This window comes from Rhamphochromis sp. 'chilingali' (assembly GCF_963969265.1).
Source record: "Rhamphochromis sp. 'chilingali' genome assembly, chromosome: 2".
NCBI lineage: Eukaryota > Metazoa > Chordata > Actinopteri > Cichliformes > Cichlidae > Rhamphochromis > Rhamphochromis sp. 'chilingali'.
The window spans coordinates 56,448,545-56,463,076 of record NC_137930.1 but is presented as its reverse complement, the minus strand read 5'-3'; the positions used below and the strand labels follow the sequence as shown (position 1 = coordinate 56,463,076).

At 39.4% G+C, this 14,532-nt stretch overlaps 1 protein-coding gene across 3 annotated transcripts; it reads left to right on the top strand.

Moving 5' to 3' along the window:
* Positions 1-861: 861 nt before the first annotated feature.
* On the top strand, positions 862-14,518 carry slc24a1 (solute carrier family 24 member 1). 3 transcript variants are annotated; one of them, XM_080865275.1, is made up of 10 exons: positions 862-1,324; positions 5,476-6,657; positions 7,421-7,480; positions 7,713-7,821; positions 10,709-10,783; positions 11,810-11,898; positions 12,081-12,338; positions 12,428-12,517; positions 13,164-13,330; positions 13,449-14,518. In XM_080865275.1, the coding sequence occupies exons 2-10, from the start codon at positions 5,545-5,547 to the stop codon at positions 13,696-13,698; spliced, it is 2,211 nt and encodes a 736-aa protein (XP_080721401.1). In that variant the 5' UTR covers positions 862-1,324; positions 5,476-5,544; the 3' UTR covers positions 13,699-14,518. The 3 variants fall into 3 exon arrangements, with proteins under 3 accessions (XP_080721401.1, XP_080721402.1, XP_080721400.1); XM_080865276.1 differs by having other exon boundaries at positions 862-6,657; positions 7,713-7,815; XM_080865274.1 differs by having other exon boundaries at positions 862-6,657.
* The last annotated feature ends 14 nt before the right edge of the window (positions 14,519-14,532 follow it).

Sequence of the window (14,532 nt, the reverse complement as noted above, 5' to 3'; positions counted from 1 at the left end):
GTTTCCACCCCCATGCTTCACAGTAGGTATGGTGTTCTTGGGATGCAACTCAGTATTCTTCTTCCTCCAAACACGACGAGTTGAGTTTATACCAAAAAGTTCTACTTTGGTTTCATCTGACCACATGACATTCTCCCAATCCTCTGCTGTATCATCCATGTGCTCTCTGGCAAACTTCAGACGGGCCTGGACATGCACTGGCTTCAGCAGCGGAACACGTCTGGCACTGCGGGATTTGATTCCCTGCCGTTGTAGTGTGTTACTGATGGTGACCTCTGTTACTTTGGTCCCAGCTCTCTGCAGGTCATTCACCAGGTCCCCCCGTGTGGTTCTGGGATCTTTGCTCACCGTTCTCATGATCATTTTGACCCCACGGGATGAGATCTTGCGTGGAGCCCCAGATCGAGGGAGATTATCAGTGGTCTTGTATGTCTTCCATTTTCTGATGATTGCTCCCACAGTTGATTTTTTCACACCAAGCTGCTTGCCTATTGTAGATTCACTCTTCCCAGTCTGGTGCAGGTCTACAATACTTTTCCTGGTGTCCTTCGAAAGCTCTTTGGTCTTGGCCATGGCGGAGTTTGGAGTCTGACTGTTTGAGGCTGTGGACAGGTGTCTTTTATACAGATGATGAGTTCAAACAGGTGCCATTGATACAGGTAACGCGTGGGGGACAGAAAAGCTTCTTACAGAAGGCGTTACAGGTCTGTGAGAGCCTGAGATTTTCCTTGTTTGAGGTGACCAAATACTTATTTTCCACCCTAATTTACGAATAAATTCTTTACAAATCCTATCATGTGAATTCATGGATTTTTTTTTTTCACATTCTGTCTCTCACAGTTGAAGTGTACCTCTGGTGCAAATTACTGACCTCTGTCATCATTTTAAGTGGGGGAACTTGCACAATCGGTGGCTGACTAAATACTTTTTTGCCCCACTGTATGTAGTTGCAACTATGTCAAAAATTGAAATGATACTGTCTGTAAAGTTGCAGCATTGTATAGTCTGTAGCATAAGATGATTAAAAACACGAGGAGAAGGATCAGTCAGTTGATAAGAAGATTGTCTCAAACAGTGGTCTATTTGTTATTAAAAAAGACAGAAATCATGGTACATATTAGGTACTGTTGCCAGTCATGATTAATGAACTGCTTCCTAGGAGAATCTACCTGAAGGAAATGATGACAACAAAGCCAGAGCTGATGAAAACAGAGTGGAGGAGGATCAAGATGAAAAAACAGAGGAGCCATTGTCTTTACAGTGGCCTGACTCAGGGTGGGAGCAAGCCATCTACCTGCTTAGGCTGCCCGATGTTCGCAAAAAGGTGATAATCAGATTCTTCTTTTTGATTTATTGTTATTTTTATTATTCTTACAGATACTGTAAGTAATCTAGGTGTTTTCCTGGATAGTTCATTTAAGCTGGATAAACAGGTTTCCTCTGTGGTTAAATCTGGCTTTTGTGCCAATTGTGCCAAATTTCCAAGGTCAAACGTTTAATACCGTACAAAGATCTTGAAAAACGTATACATGCCTTTGCGACCTCCAGATTAGATTAATATAACTCTCTCTACTCTGGACTCCAACTCGCTCACCTCCAACGATTAGAGCTTGTTCAGAATGCTGCGGCTCGTCTCCTAACCGGAACTAGAAAGTTTGCCTCCATTACTCCAGTGCTCTCTGATTTACATTGGCTGCCTATTAAATTGCGTATTGATTTTAAAGTTCTGCTGCTTACTTTTAAATGCCTAAACAACCTTTCACCTGACTATCTCACCGACCTCCTCAGTCTCTATACTCCCAGCCGTTCTTTTTGATCATCTGGTCAGTTACTTCTGGCCCAGCCTAGGCACCGTTTGAAGACTAGGGATGATCGTGCCTTTGCCTCTGTAGCACCAAACATCTGGAATAGTCTTCCTGCTACCGTTCGTGCCTCTGACTCCATTCAATCCTTTAAAGCATGCTTGAAAACTTACCAATTCAACCTGGCTTTTCCGACTCTCACTGCTCATTAATTGCTGTATCGTTACTCATTTCTTTGGATTATCCTGAATTCTCCCTATCTCTACTTACTAATGAGTTACAGTGTGTGACCATAGAAATGTTTTATTCATTGGACAAAACTATGCAGTTATCAAGCATATAGACAGCCGTGTAAATAAAAAAAACAAAATAATCAGACATCCGCTCGGAAAATGTATAAATAGTCTTTTCTGAAAAAAAACCCCCAGTGATGGTGTGACTGTGACGTCAGGGGCCCTATATTACGCCCAACAAAATACAAAGGCCTTCTATCCTGCGCACTGACATCCTGTTTGTAAGCCCAAGTAGGCTTGTTGAAAGGGTTCATATACATTTCATAAAGTCAGTGACTTTAAAGAAACTAGAGAACAAAGGCTTGATGCATTAAAGATGATTTCCTGAGAAAAATAACCACAAACCTGAAATTTCAAAAAAAGAACATTGAAAGCCAATGCAGTGTCCCCCTGACACTAATTAAAATTGTGAGGGTGTTATAAAAAAAGATCTTGATCTGTTTATTATTTACAATTTACACAAGTTGGGTTACGATAGTTGAGTCTATTTTAAAGGAGCAACAGAATAGCTGTTTTGGTCAGTGTAACTATTGTTTATGTGTATTATTGTGTATGTTTCACATAGATTCATATAGAGTATATAGATTGTGCCCACTTGTCTGTACTGAATATTGTTATGTGATGTGTATGTTGTAACCTCTGCTGGTGTCTAGGCCATGTCTCTCTTGGAAAAGAGATTAAAATCTCAATTAGCATTTTACCCGGGTAAATAAAAGACTAAGACACAAATCATATAAATCACAGGAACACATGGGACTACACAGTTATTCCGAAAAAGGGTTTCTTTTAAATCCTTAGTGTTTAGGCATAAGCAATAGCTTCACATTGTTAGTTACAGAAACACAGATAATAAATAGTTTAAGAAAACTAAAAAACAGAAGCAAATAATCACAAAAACTGATCAGTACATAAGAAGCTTTTCACCTATGATGTTGATTTTACACCCATTAGTATGTTTTCCAGTTAGTTTAAATTTTGTGATGCATCTCTAACAGTATGTAAAATATTTATGGTTTTATGTTCTAATTAACCTTGTTGTGCATCAGGGGTAGGCAACTCCTGGCCTCGAGTGCTGGAGTCCTGCAGGTTTTAGATATCACCCTTGGTCAACACACCTGAATCAAATGATTAGTTCATTACCAGGCCTCTGGAGAATGTCAAGACATGTTGAGGAGGTAATTTAACAATTTGAATTAGCTGTGTTGGATCAAGGACACATCTAAAACCTGCAGGACACCGGCCCTCGAGGCCTGGAGTTGCCTACCCCTGTTGGCAGGTACACAATCATACACCCCACAATAAACTATTTACCAAATTTCAGCACACATTTTAAAATTAAACCAAAAACCACAGTTTACTTTTACAAGAACATCTTTCCAAATACATATTTATTTGATCCAAGTGATACCTCCTCTTTTGCTGCAAGATAGATAGCAAGCATATAGTGCATATATGGTTAGAGTGGGACGTAAACAAAGGCTTCAGGTGCATTATATTATCAACCCACGATTAGGAAGCAGGTATGGGAGGAGTCAGTGCTAAAGCTGCGTTCACTCATGGAAATGCATTCACCTACACTAGGGGAGCATTAATCACACATACACGTGACATCACTGATCAAGTCACCACTGAAAGCTGCAAACAGTCTGAGTCTAATGGTTGGCTAGTTTTCAGAATATGGCATTCGCCCTTGCAACAGTGTTTTAAGATGCACTACTATTTCATATTCCTATGCTGGAAACACCGGAACAGCAATCCATCAAGGAACGCGTCACTTTATCAGTTATGCACATTGATATGGTACTTATATGTTTTAATATGAAGTTTAAAGGTAGACATACCAGTATAATACGTTTCACTATGTCATCAAAGTTTTTTTCTCTAAACACTGTGGTGTCAAAATACCATTAGACAAAACAAACACTTATTTTGCATTAAACTGAATATTACTAAGGTATACTCACAAGTGAGAGTGCGGTAACGCACATAATCCTCTTAGAAGACTTCAGGTATTAGGTATTATGCTGATCCATTGTGAAGAGTTGTTCTGTGTCCTACATACATAACACTGGCCACTGCAACAGTTTGTTTGTGCCACAATAGCTGACAGTGGAAACCTGTGTTTGGATATGCTTGCACTTATGATTTTGCAAGATGTTATTCTCTGGTAAGTCTGAACCTTTTTGTTCTCTTTGGATAAAGCAATTAGATTGGCTCCTTGCTTTAAATTTTGCATCACAACTCTAGTCTTTCATGTTGTGCAGAAACCAGCATTATGCAAAGAAAGTAACTGTAACACTTTATAAATGGATCTATGAATACAGTGGGGAAAATAATAATTTGATGATCTGCTGAATTTGTTTGTTTTCTCGTTTTCAAAGAAATAAACAGTCTCTGATATTTATGGTTGTTTTTTTTTCCAATGGAGAGACACACAATATCAACAAAAACTCCAGAAAAAAATGACATAGAACAAATTAGCCACTCTTTAGTTGCCTTGTATGTTTTGGATCATTGTCATGCTGGAAGACCCATCCACAACCTCTCTTCAGTGCTCTAGCTGAGGCAAGGACATTCTTGTCCAAGATTTTGTGGTACGCAGCCCCGTCCTTTTGTCCCTCAATGAGAGGATCTCTCCTGTACCCAAAACATAATGTTTCCACCACCGTGTTTCCACCAAGGTGAGTCGAGTTGAGGCCAAAGAGCTTGATGTTTATTTCATCTGACCACAGCAATTTATCCCAAGCCTTCTTTAAATTGTTTAGATCTTTACTGGCAAACTTCACATGAGCCTATACATGTGGCTTCCTTATTAGAGTTACTTTGAAGCTCCTCACAGAGGGTGATTGAGGGTCATTTTCTGTGTCTTACATTTCCTAATAGTCACATCAAGTGTTGTCACCTTCCCACCAAGCTTTTTGCTGATGGTCTTGTAGCCCGTCCCTGCCTTGTGCAGGTCTGTAATCTTGCTCCTGACATTCTTTGACAGCACTTTACTCTTTAGCCTGTGGGAATGCAGAGGTTGGAATGGAAGAAACTGATTATGTGGACGATTGTGCTTCATGCACATAACTATTTAAGAACAGAAGTATCAAATCTTTATTTCGCTCAGTGACATGCAAATGACTTTATAACCTTTATATAATGTTTTTGTTTGATATTCTGTCTCTCTTTGTTAAACTAAAACTACCATAAAAAAACAGATTTAATTTTGTTGTAAGTGAGCAAACAAATAATTGTTTTCCCCATGATAATACTGTGACACATAATAATGGATACATTTTAGTTATGAATAGTCCAAATGCCTTGAAATACATGTATACTATTAATATCTTTTCCAAATGCAATTTTATCCCTGTTTTTCCTTTACTGTACTATAGACTGAGTATTCCATGGATTTGAAGATGTGAAATGAGTCACATCACTGGAGTTTTGAATTCTGCCACCCCATGGTCTTCTGGGGAGAGAACTGGACTCCACCAAATTTTATTTATGCACCTTATTTCAACCTAGCCAAAAGCAACACCTGCTGCTGGAGAAAAATGTATTGTACCAGAAGGAAGCGACTGCAGCTGAGCCGAGTTCTTTTTCTCCTCTCTGGGGTTTTCCTCTGTACCCTCTACCAGCTGACCATCAGCACTAGACTGTACGAGCCTTTGGCAATGCCTCAAATTGCACAGGATAGTGGGGAAGGTTCAGCAGAGGGGGTTGAGGAGATTGCAGATCTGGGAAAGGCTCTAACTACAGCATATGATTTAGAGCAAACTGAGCAAAGAAACACAACGTATGATGTCCATAATGCAACTACAACTTCAGTATCCACAACATCTACCACTACTGAATCGCCATTATTGCCAACAACAAATCGGACTCTTGTGCATTGCATCTATGTGGCACCTGAACTTCCGGAAACACCCACGCCAGCTCCTCCTACAACTACCGTCCCACCAGCCTTTCCGGGTGAAGCGCCACATATGAAGGGTGATTACCCAGAGGACATTTTTTCAATCGAAGATCGCAGACGTGGCTGGGTGACCCTTCACATTATTGGGATGATGTACATGTTTGTGTCACTTGCAATTGTGTGTGATGAGTTTTTTGTTCCTGCTCTCGGGGTAATCACAAACAAGTTGGCAATCTCTGATGATGTGGCTGGAGCCACCTTCATGGCCGCCGGAGGTTCTGCCCCTGAGCTTTTTACCTCTTTGATAGGAGTCTTCATTGCCCACAGCAACGTGGGTATTGGCACAATTGTGGGCTCAGCAGTTTTCAATATTTTGTTTGTGATTGGAATGTGTGCTTTGTTTTCTCGGGAGATTCTCCATCTGACCTGGTGGCCTCTATTCAGAGATGTGTCATTCTACATACTTGGCCTCATCTTTCTAATTATCTTCTTCCTGGATAATGTCATAATGTGGTGGGAGAGCATGATGCTGGTGGCTTGTTACACTGTCTATGTCATTTTCATGAAGTTTAATGTGCAAATAGAGCGTGCATTCAAGACCCAACTCCACAAACACAAGAGCATTGTCAAAGTTATTGCTGTAGAGGAACCTGACAAGGTAAGATCTCCTATTAAAGAATTCATCAAAGCTCTTATCCTCAGTCAGACAACTAATAAGTCTGTTGTCTGATATCTATATTGAAAAGTTTTCTCCATTTTCACCCAAACCCATAAACTACTGGTAACAGAAAACAACCTAATGAAACTTTTGAAGAGCTAGGCATACTAGCTAGGTATTAATGCATTCCTGCTGGAGAGACATAAATCAGCAGATTTTAAGATATTTAACTAGTAGAGGTTTTTGTAGGGATTATTATTAGCAACTAGAAAGCAGTTTCGTCACATGATATATACGTAGCTTTTTATAAAAACAAAAACACCCCAAAGCTAATCAGCTGCAGCAAATGAATGCTTTCCAGAGTTATAGCTCCTTTAGCATCCATGTATAGCGTGTCCAAACCTAAACAGTGTGACTGAGGCTTAACTTACACCAAGTAAAGGGTTTAAGGGTTTGTTCATACTCAGGGTTTTTGAGGGTGGGACTCCCAAAAAGAGAACATTTTATTCCTTGTTGAAAATGCTATTTCATATCATTTAGAATCATTAATAATTATTTTATGGGGATAATGGATACAATAAAAATACTGTCATCCTCTGCATTTAAAAAAAAAAAATCTGACATCATCAAGTCAGGCAGCGTGTGCAATGAGTGAACTAGTAATGCATTAAATTATAGCACTAATATAAAATCTACCAGAATGAACTTTGTTTTATCTCTGCCGCTGAATGATCATCACTGAACAAAACATTGTTGCACACAGACTAATGGAAACGGTGAGGATAATGCCCCTCCTGCTCCAGAGGACAAGAATCGTTTAAAGGTAAAAATCAATTCACCAACCAATAAACTGCAAGAAGAAAGTCACAAAAAAATTCTTTATACCCTTCAGACTCACAGTCTTATTTTGTAAATAATTAAGACAAGTGCTAGCTCCCTGCACTAGTTAAGAAAAAAAAAAACAGCCACTATATCCACTATTGCATGTTTAACAGTGATGGGCTATTATCTGTACAGTGACTAGTTATCATGACCTCAGCCGTCTCTTTCCCCAGTTGAAGCCATCCCTTCAGCGAGGGGGGAGTTCTGCTTCTTTACACAACAGCACAATGAGAAACACCATCTTCCAACTCATGATTCATACATTAGACCCTATAGGTAATGGTGAGTACTATTTGATAGTTGTGAATACTGTTTGATGACTGATAACTGTGTACCAAGTGCTTTTATAATAGCTGTCTGAGTACTATGTCCTTCTCATTCTAAAATGGATTAGCAAAGTGTCCCACATGAAGGCAGCACTAAGTCCAGATTGATACTAAGCAGATAAATACCTACCTCAGTCTGTAGAGGGATCCATTTAGAGGCCTGTAGGAGAACAGGAAGAATATCACCAGGGTATAGCTGCAATACACTCTAGAAAAAGTCAGTTAGTGCATGATGACCAGTGTTGGGTAAGTCACTTTAAATTAGTAACTTAGTTACATTACTAGTTACTTCTATCAAAAGTAACTCAGTTACTTCAAGTTAATCGTTACTTTCAAAGTAACTAGTTACTAGGGAAAGTAACTTTGGTTTTACTCAGAATTCTCTTGTTAATGTGTTGCTTCCATAACTGGATACCCAGCAAGATTGCCAGTCTTCTAGCTTGCTTACTTGCCACAAGTGCACTGTGCCACCTACCAATAGAAAGGAAAAAATGATGTGCATATTTCCACGAGAGAAATCCCACACCTGGAGAAATCCCACACCGTTGACCGCCGCCACGATTCTATCCTACGTCACAGCGTCATGTGCGCTTTTTACATCCAACACAAAAACTGCAGTCGTGGTGCTTTCGATTGTACGCAGAACTCAGAAATTCGGCCTTCCGAATAGGAAGATGTAGGTAACACCAGACTGCAGATGAGCTGCATACAGGGCTGGACTGGTTCATCAAGAGTTGGGAGTTCGCCTTGTAATCGGAAGGTTGCCGGTTCGAGCCCCAGCTTGGTCAGTCTCGGTCGTTGTGTCCTTGGGCAAGACACTTCACCCGTTGCCTACTGGTGGTGGTCAGAGGGCCCGGTGGCGCCAGTGTCCGGCAGCCTCACCTCTGTCAGTGCGCCCCAGGGTGGCTGTGGCTACAACGTAGCTTGACATCACCAGTGTGTGAATGTGTGTGTGAATGGGTGGATGAATGGGTGGATGACTGGTTGTGTAAAGCGCTTTGGGGTCCTTAGGGACTATACAAATACAGGCCATTTACCATTTAAACTCCATCTAAACTTGGTTTATTTCTGACCCAGATGGACTGCAGGTTATAACTTCTTACCTGAAGTTCAGTTCACCTGACACTCGGACCGGCGGCCGCCTCGGTTCTCTGCTCCTCCTTTCCCTCATCCACCTGCTGGCTTCCACCACTTGCTAATGTTACTGAATCTGTGGAAGCTGCGATAGCCACCACACGAAGTAACGAATAACAACCCTATCTAAATCCCAGTAACGATTAATGCGTTCCTGATTTTGGCATAATAACTAGTTACCGTGCTCGTTACCACAATAATACCGTAGTTACTGTAACGTGTTACTTAATAACGTTAGTCCCTACACTGATGATGACGGGGTTTTCTTTCCCTTAAATTAGTTAAAATGCAATGATTTAGAAGATGTAAGCTGGGTTGACAGTGTGATGATGGGCTGACCTATCCAGATTTGACATTTGAGAAAATGGTTACAAAGATTATCTATGTTATACGTTTGAGCTGAAAATTCCCTTTAGCCATGAATGCTTTGTAATCTGAAAGCGGAAAGGTACTATAGATGTGCAAGGGTCTGTACGAGCTAGCAACTAGCTATGAAATGAAGATATATTTAGAATAAAAATAGTCCAGAACACAACACCTTCTTCCTGTTTTTACTGTTGTTATTCCCACCCCAGACACATCTGGCCAATAAGCAGGCTGAATATTCTCACGCTCGATCTGATATTGCTTAGTGGTCTTCAACTAGGAGTCTTCAACTCCTAGTGTGAATGTGATCCGACAGTGATTCAAGCCATGGCTTGAATCACTGTCGGATCACATTCACACTATAAACAAACTTCAAGGAGTTCATTTGCACCAAGACCACCTCCTCTAAAGGCTCTTGGTGTGGTTACTGTGTTCACATCTGCACAAACATACTGCATGAAGGGGGGAAATGAACCAGAGTTTGATTTAAATGGGCTAAACACAGCAGGCATGAAAACACCCTGAGATCCATCCAAGAAACATCAGTGACAGAAGTAATTCTGTCAAGCAATAATTTTTAGTCAATCAAACCTTTTCTCATGTCTGGGGAGCACTATCAATAGAAATACTCTACTCTGTTATTATGTACCTTGGGATGAGTGTATTTAGTCCAAAATATGAGAAGTTGAAAAACTGACTGCTGACGCTGTCTTTCTGTGGTTTTTGCTGTACTACTGGTAATATTAATAATTATTTTAGCCTCATTGTGAGGAATGGCTGTGTGGTGGACGCAGATGAACAGTCCAGTCTTTGTTTATCCCCCCTTTTCATCATAGCAATTTATTAGTGTGCCGTATTTGCAATCAAACTAAGGCAAGAAGTTTAGTATAAAGCAAAAGAAAAACAAGTAACCTCAACTTAAACACTGATTATCCAAAAAGTAAAATAAACTATTAAGATAGCAATTCTGTAGTACATCCATTGTGGCCTACTCACCATTATGACCTAACATGCAATGCTTCTGGAAAGTAGCTGACCATATAGTCAGTAGCTCCTCCCACTCCAGGAAATGACAATTAAATATCAGTTAAATACTAAATTAACTTATAGTAGTTCTCAATCTAAAGTGCAGTCTGATGAAAAGATGAGCAATAAGTTAATCAAATACAAATCTTAACCACCAACATTTTCAATCAGGCTCTCTTTAGGGTTTCATGACTACCGTAATATAGCAGCAATATACACATAATGAATCTAAATTAAAAGCACTTTGTACTGTGTTTAGGGCCCTCCGTGTGACGTCTGTGATTCTAATTTTATTTTGCCACTTTGTGTGTTTGTAGGGAAATTTAAGGAGAAAGCTGAAACTCTGAACAGCGTGGCAAGAAAGAAATCAGACGCCAAAGACAAAAGTGAAGGTAACAATGAAGGATGTGAGCGTCATTCACTGACTAGAGACTGACACCTGCTTAGTATCATTATCAATAGCTGGTCTGCAAAGCATTAAAATGACATGCGCAAAATGACTTAAAAAAAAAAATAAAATAGGTTTTTTGTTCAACATCAGTAGATGTCGCTATATGCCAACTATCATAATAAAACAACTGTTTCCCCATTGTAGTAATATTTTAGCTTATACCTTGGAAACAGTTAGTACACACTAGTTAAAAAAAATATATATATATATACTGTATGACGGTGGCGTGACTTTTACACAAAGGCAAGCAGACATTCCCCAGCCTCCAGAATACACAAACAAACATATTATTCCACTTTTTAACAGTTTAACTAGTTAAACTGGAACAGATTAAAACATACCATTTTTGCTGTCTGTCTGCACTTTACATGGATGTCTTCAGCTTTTGGCACTCTTTCCTGACTGAAGAATTTTAAAATATTATTACTTTTATAACTGAATATCTACTATATTACCAAATATTACTTGCTAACAAACTGAGAATGACAGGAGGTGGAGGAATTTGCCAAATAACTTTTTAGCAAAAAAGTAATAAAACAACATGGTCAGAGCAGCCCTCTCCACCGTCATCACAGCTTTCCTTGTGAATGTAAGGAAGTATTAACAATGTTTTTAACATTTCTCTGCATCACACGTTGGCCAAGGTGGTTAGCAAGACGAAACTCATCTGTTAGGATGCTAAATCACTGAAGCTTGTTTACTTGTTAATGCTAGCTTTATGTTTTTTTTTTATTTGACATATTTGACATGTCAAATTGCATGTACAAACCAAGTGCATATAACTATGCAGAGAACTCAAGGAATGTATAGGTATATAGCTAAGAAGACAGTGAGTGAATTCAGCTAATGCATTGACTGCAGTTCTTCCTGTAATCAGTCCTGAAGTCTTAAATGAAATTAAAATCTTCCAGATAACTGCATAAGGGCCCGCAGTTATTAAGCAAACTCTTTGGGATTCCTTTCACAGATGGTGGGGAAAAAACTGAGCAGAGCAAAGAGTCAGAACCAACCCCAGCTGCAGAAGAAGAAAAGAAGGAGCAGCCAGAGGACAAGAAGGTACTCTCCAACCATGTCCTGGTGGCTTTCAAAAAGCCCAGAAGTCAGTCTTTGATTCCTGTCTATGTAAGAGTCAATGCACAGATCAATGATACAACTTGTGGGCACCTGCTTCCTTAGGATGGTTTGACTTTTGTTTCTTTTTATCATATGTTTTAATTGCGGTATCTTTCCTACTTCAGGAAGATGTACCAGCAAAAGATGATGGGTCAGGAGAGTCAGACGACTCTGAGAGCGACGAAGAGGACAGCGATGATGAAAGTGACGAGTCCAGTGAAGATGAGGATGATGATGAGGATAAAGACGAAGAAGAAGATGAAAAAGATGATGAACCTCTGTCTTTACAATGGCCCGATACACGTCGAAAGCAAGCAACCTACCTCTTCCTGTTGCCCATAGTTTTCCCTCTGTGGCTTACCGTCCCAGATGTTCGCAACCCGGTGAGAGATACCATAATATTTCTGATATCAGCTGTGGTAATTTAAATCATGCTGCATTTTGCTTTTCCATAACTCACTTTGTCCTATAGAAATCCAGAAAATTCTTTGTTGCCACCTTCCTGGGCTCTATTCTATGGATTGCTATCTTCTCGTACCTCATGGTGTGGTGGGCCCATCAGGTCAGTTACTTTAGATACAAATACTCTGCTTTGTTTCCTGTTGATGTGCATTGACACACAGTATCACTTAACTCATTCACTGCCAGCCATTTTCAAATCAGGTAACTCCCCACTGCCAGGGTTTTTGAGCATTTTTACTCATTTTTGAAGAGCCACAGAAAACTGTGTGTTATGATCATATAAACGCTGAACCTACCAAAATGAAGAACAGACTCTCTTCTTTCATCCAAAAAATAAAGCTTGTTTCTACCATTTTCCATTCTTTAGTAATCAGCTGTAGAAGAGAGGTGGGTTCCACCAAAAATGCCTGTTTTGACCAAAAAAAGGGAGAAAACGAGCTTTTTGTGAAAAATACATTTCAAGCAGAACACTAATATTTCTTGCTTTGTGACACCTCTAACATATAAAATAGTTTTTCACTTCTATAAAACAGAAATAACACTGAGAAAGGTTATGTTTTATCAAAACAATTTATTTACAAATATATGAAAAAATAAAATTCACTGACAAGCTGCCCGAGGTTGTATTCTAGCCCCTCCCATTGAAAAACGTAATTGACGTCTATAGACGTCAATGGCAGTGAATGAGTTAAAAGATCTGTGTAAACTAAAAGCTGAGCACCTAAAAATCTTGTTCATCTTCCTAGGTGGGTGAGACTATTGGCATCTCAGAGGAAATTATGGGCCTGACTATGCTGGCTGCGGGGACCTCCATCCCTGACCTCATTACCAGTGTGATTGTGGCTCGTAAAGGCCTGGGAGACATGGCTGTGTCTAGCTCTGTGGGCAGTAACATCTTTGACATCACTGTGGGGTGAGCCTCTATAGCTGGATCGTCATCAATTTCGTTTTTAAAGCTGCTTAACACAAACTTTAATAATTCCTTTCTCTCCCTTTTCTTTATGTTTTTTCACTATCATTTTATTTAAAAGTCTCCCAGTCCCTTGGCTCCTGTACTCAGCCATCCATAGTTTTGGTCCAGTGGCTGTCAGCAGCAATGGGCTCTTTTGTGCCATTGTGCTGCTCTTCCTCATGCTCCTCTTTGTCATCATCTCCATTGCTTCCTGTAACTGGAAGATGAATAAGGTGCTGGGTTTCACCATGTTCCTCCTCTACTTTATCTTCTTGGTGCTCAGTGTTATGTTGGAAGATCGTATCATCATCTGCCCAGTTTCCATCTAATTCTTTCTGCTGAACTGTTAACCTTTTTGGGAAAGGATCTCACGAGCATAGACCTGGATATCTATAGGAAACATTCAGAAAGCTACGTGCTCTGCATTGTTACCAGTGAAGTGTCTGGTATGTCAGCAGCAATAAAGCGTTTTCTAGAACCCGATACTCACTTATAGAAATGATGGCAGCTTTTAAATTGATTTTCATAGTACACGGGGAGATGCATGACTACTGTCTAATACAGTGTAGATTTTGCGGTGTAAGACCTAACAGAGATGTTAATGGGTTTTTTATGCACTGTCTATGAAATGCAAGTAAAAGTGTTAGTTTGTGGACACATTTTGAAAAATGTAGGCTACTAAATGTGTATTTTGTATCATCGTAAGTAAATGATTTTGTAAGAATCATGATAGGGACCCTGAGCTTGCTTGAACTTTTTTTTCAAAAATCATGAAAAATCATTGAAAAAATAAAAAATAAATCAAACACAACATCCATAGAATAAATGTCTTTATTCATAAATGAAGTCAAACTATACATCCACCTAAGGAAGAAATTTCATTTCTTTTCTTTTTTTTATGTAAAAATCATACAAATCAGTATCTGTGTTACAAATGATAAATAATACATTGAAAACATTGTTAAAATTGACACTTAGTGTAAACAACACATAGACATAAAATTATGTTTTGGTCATTCACTGTTTTGTTTTTTACCCAGACTTTTTTTTTTTTTACAAGTTGGCTAAAATACTGGTCTACATGCTGTGAGATTGGTGTTTTATTTCAAGCACACAGACTTATATAATCCAGCATTGTATCATCAGTTACTGCAAAGTCCAGC

Excerpts from the sequence above, each read along its gene's own strand:
- slc24a1 (XM_080865275.1), top strand. The coding sequence starts at position 5,545 with ATGGTCTTCTGGGGAGAGAACTGGACTCCACCAAATTTTATTTATGCA. Across the intron at positions 10,784-11,809 it reads CGCCAAAGACAAAAGTGAAG|ATGGTGGGGAAAAAACTGAG; the intron begins GTAACAATGAAG and ends TTCCTTTCACAG. Across the intron at positions 12,339-12,427 it reads TCCCAGATGTTCGCAACCCG|AAATCCAGAAAATTCTTTGT; the intron begins GTGAGAGATACC and ends TTTGTCCTATAG.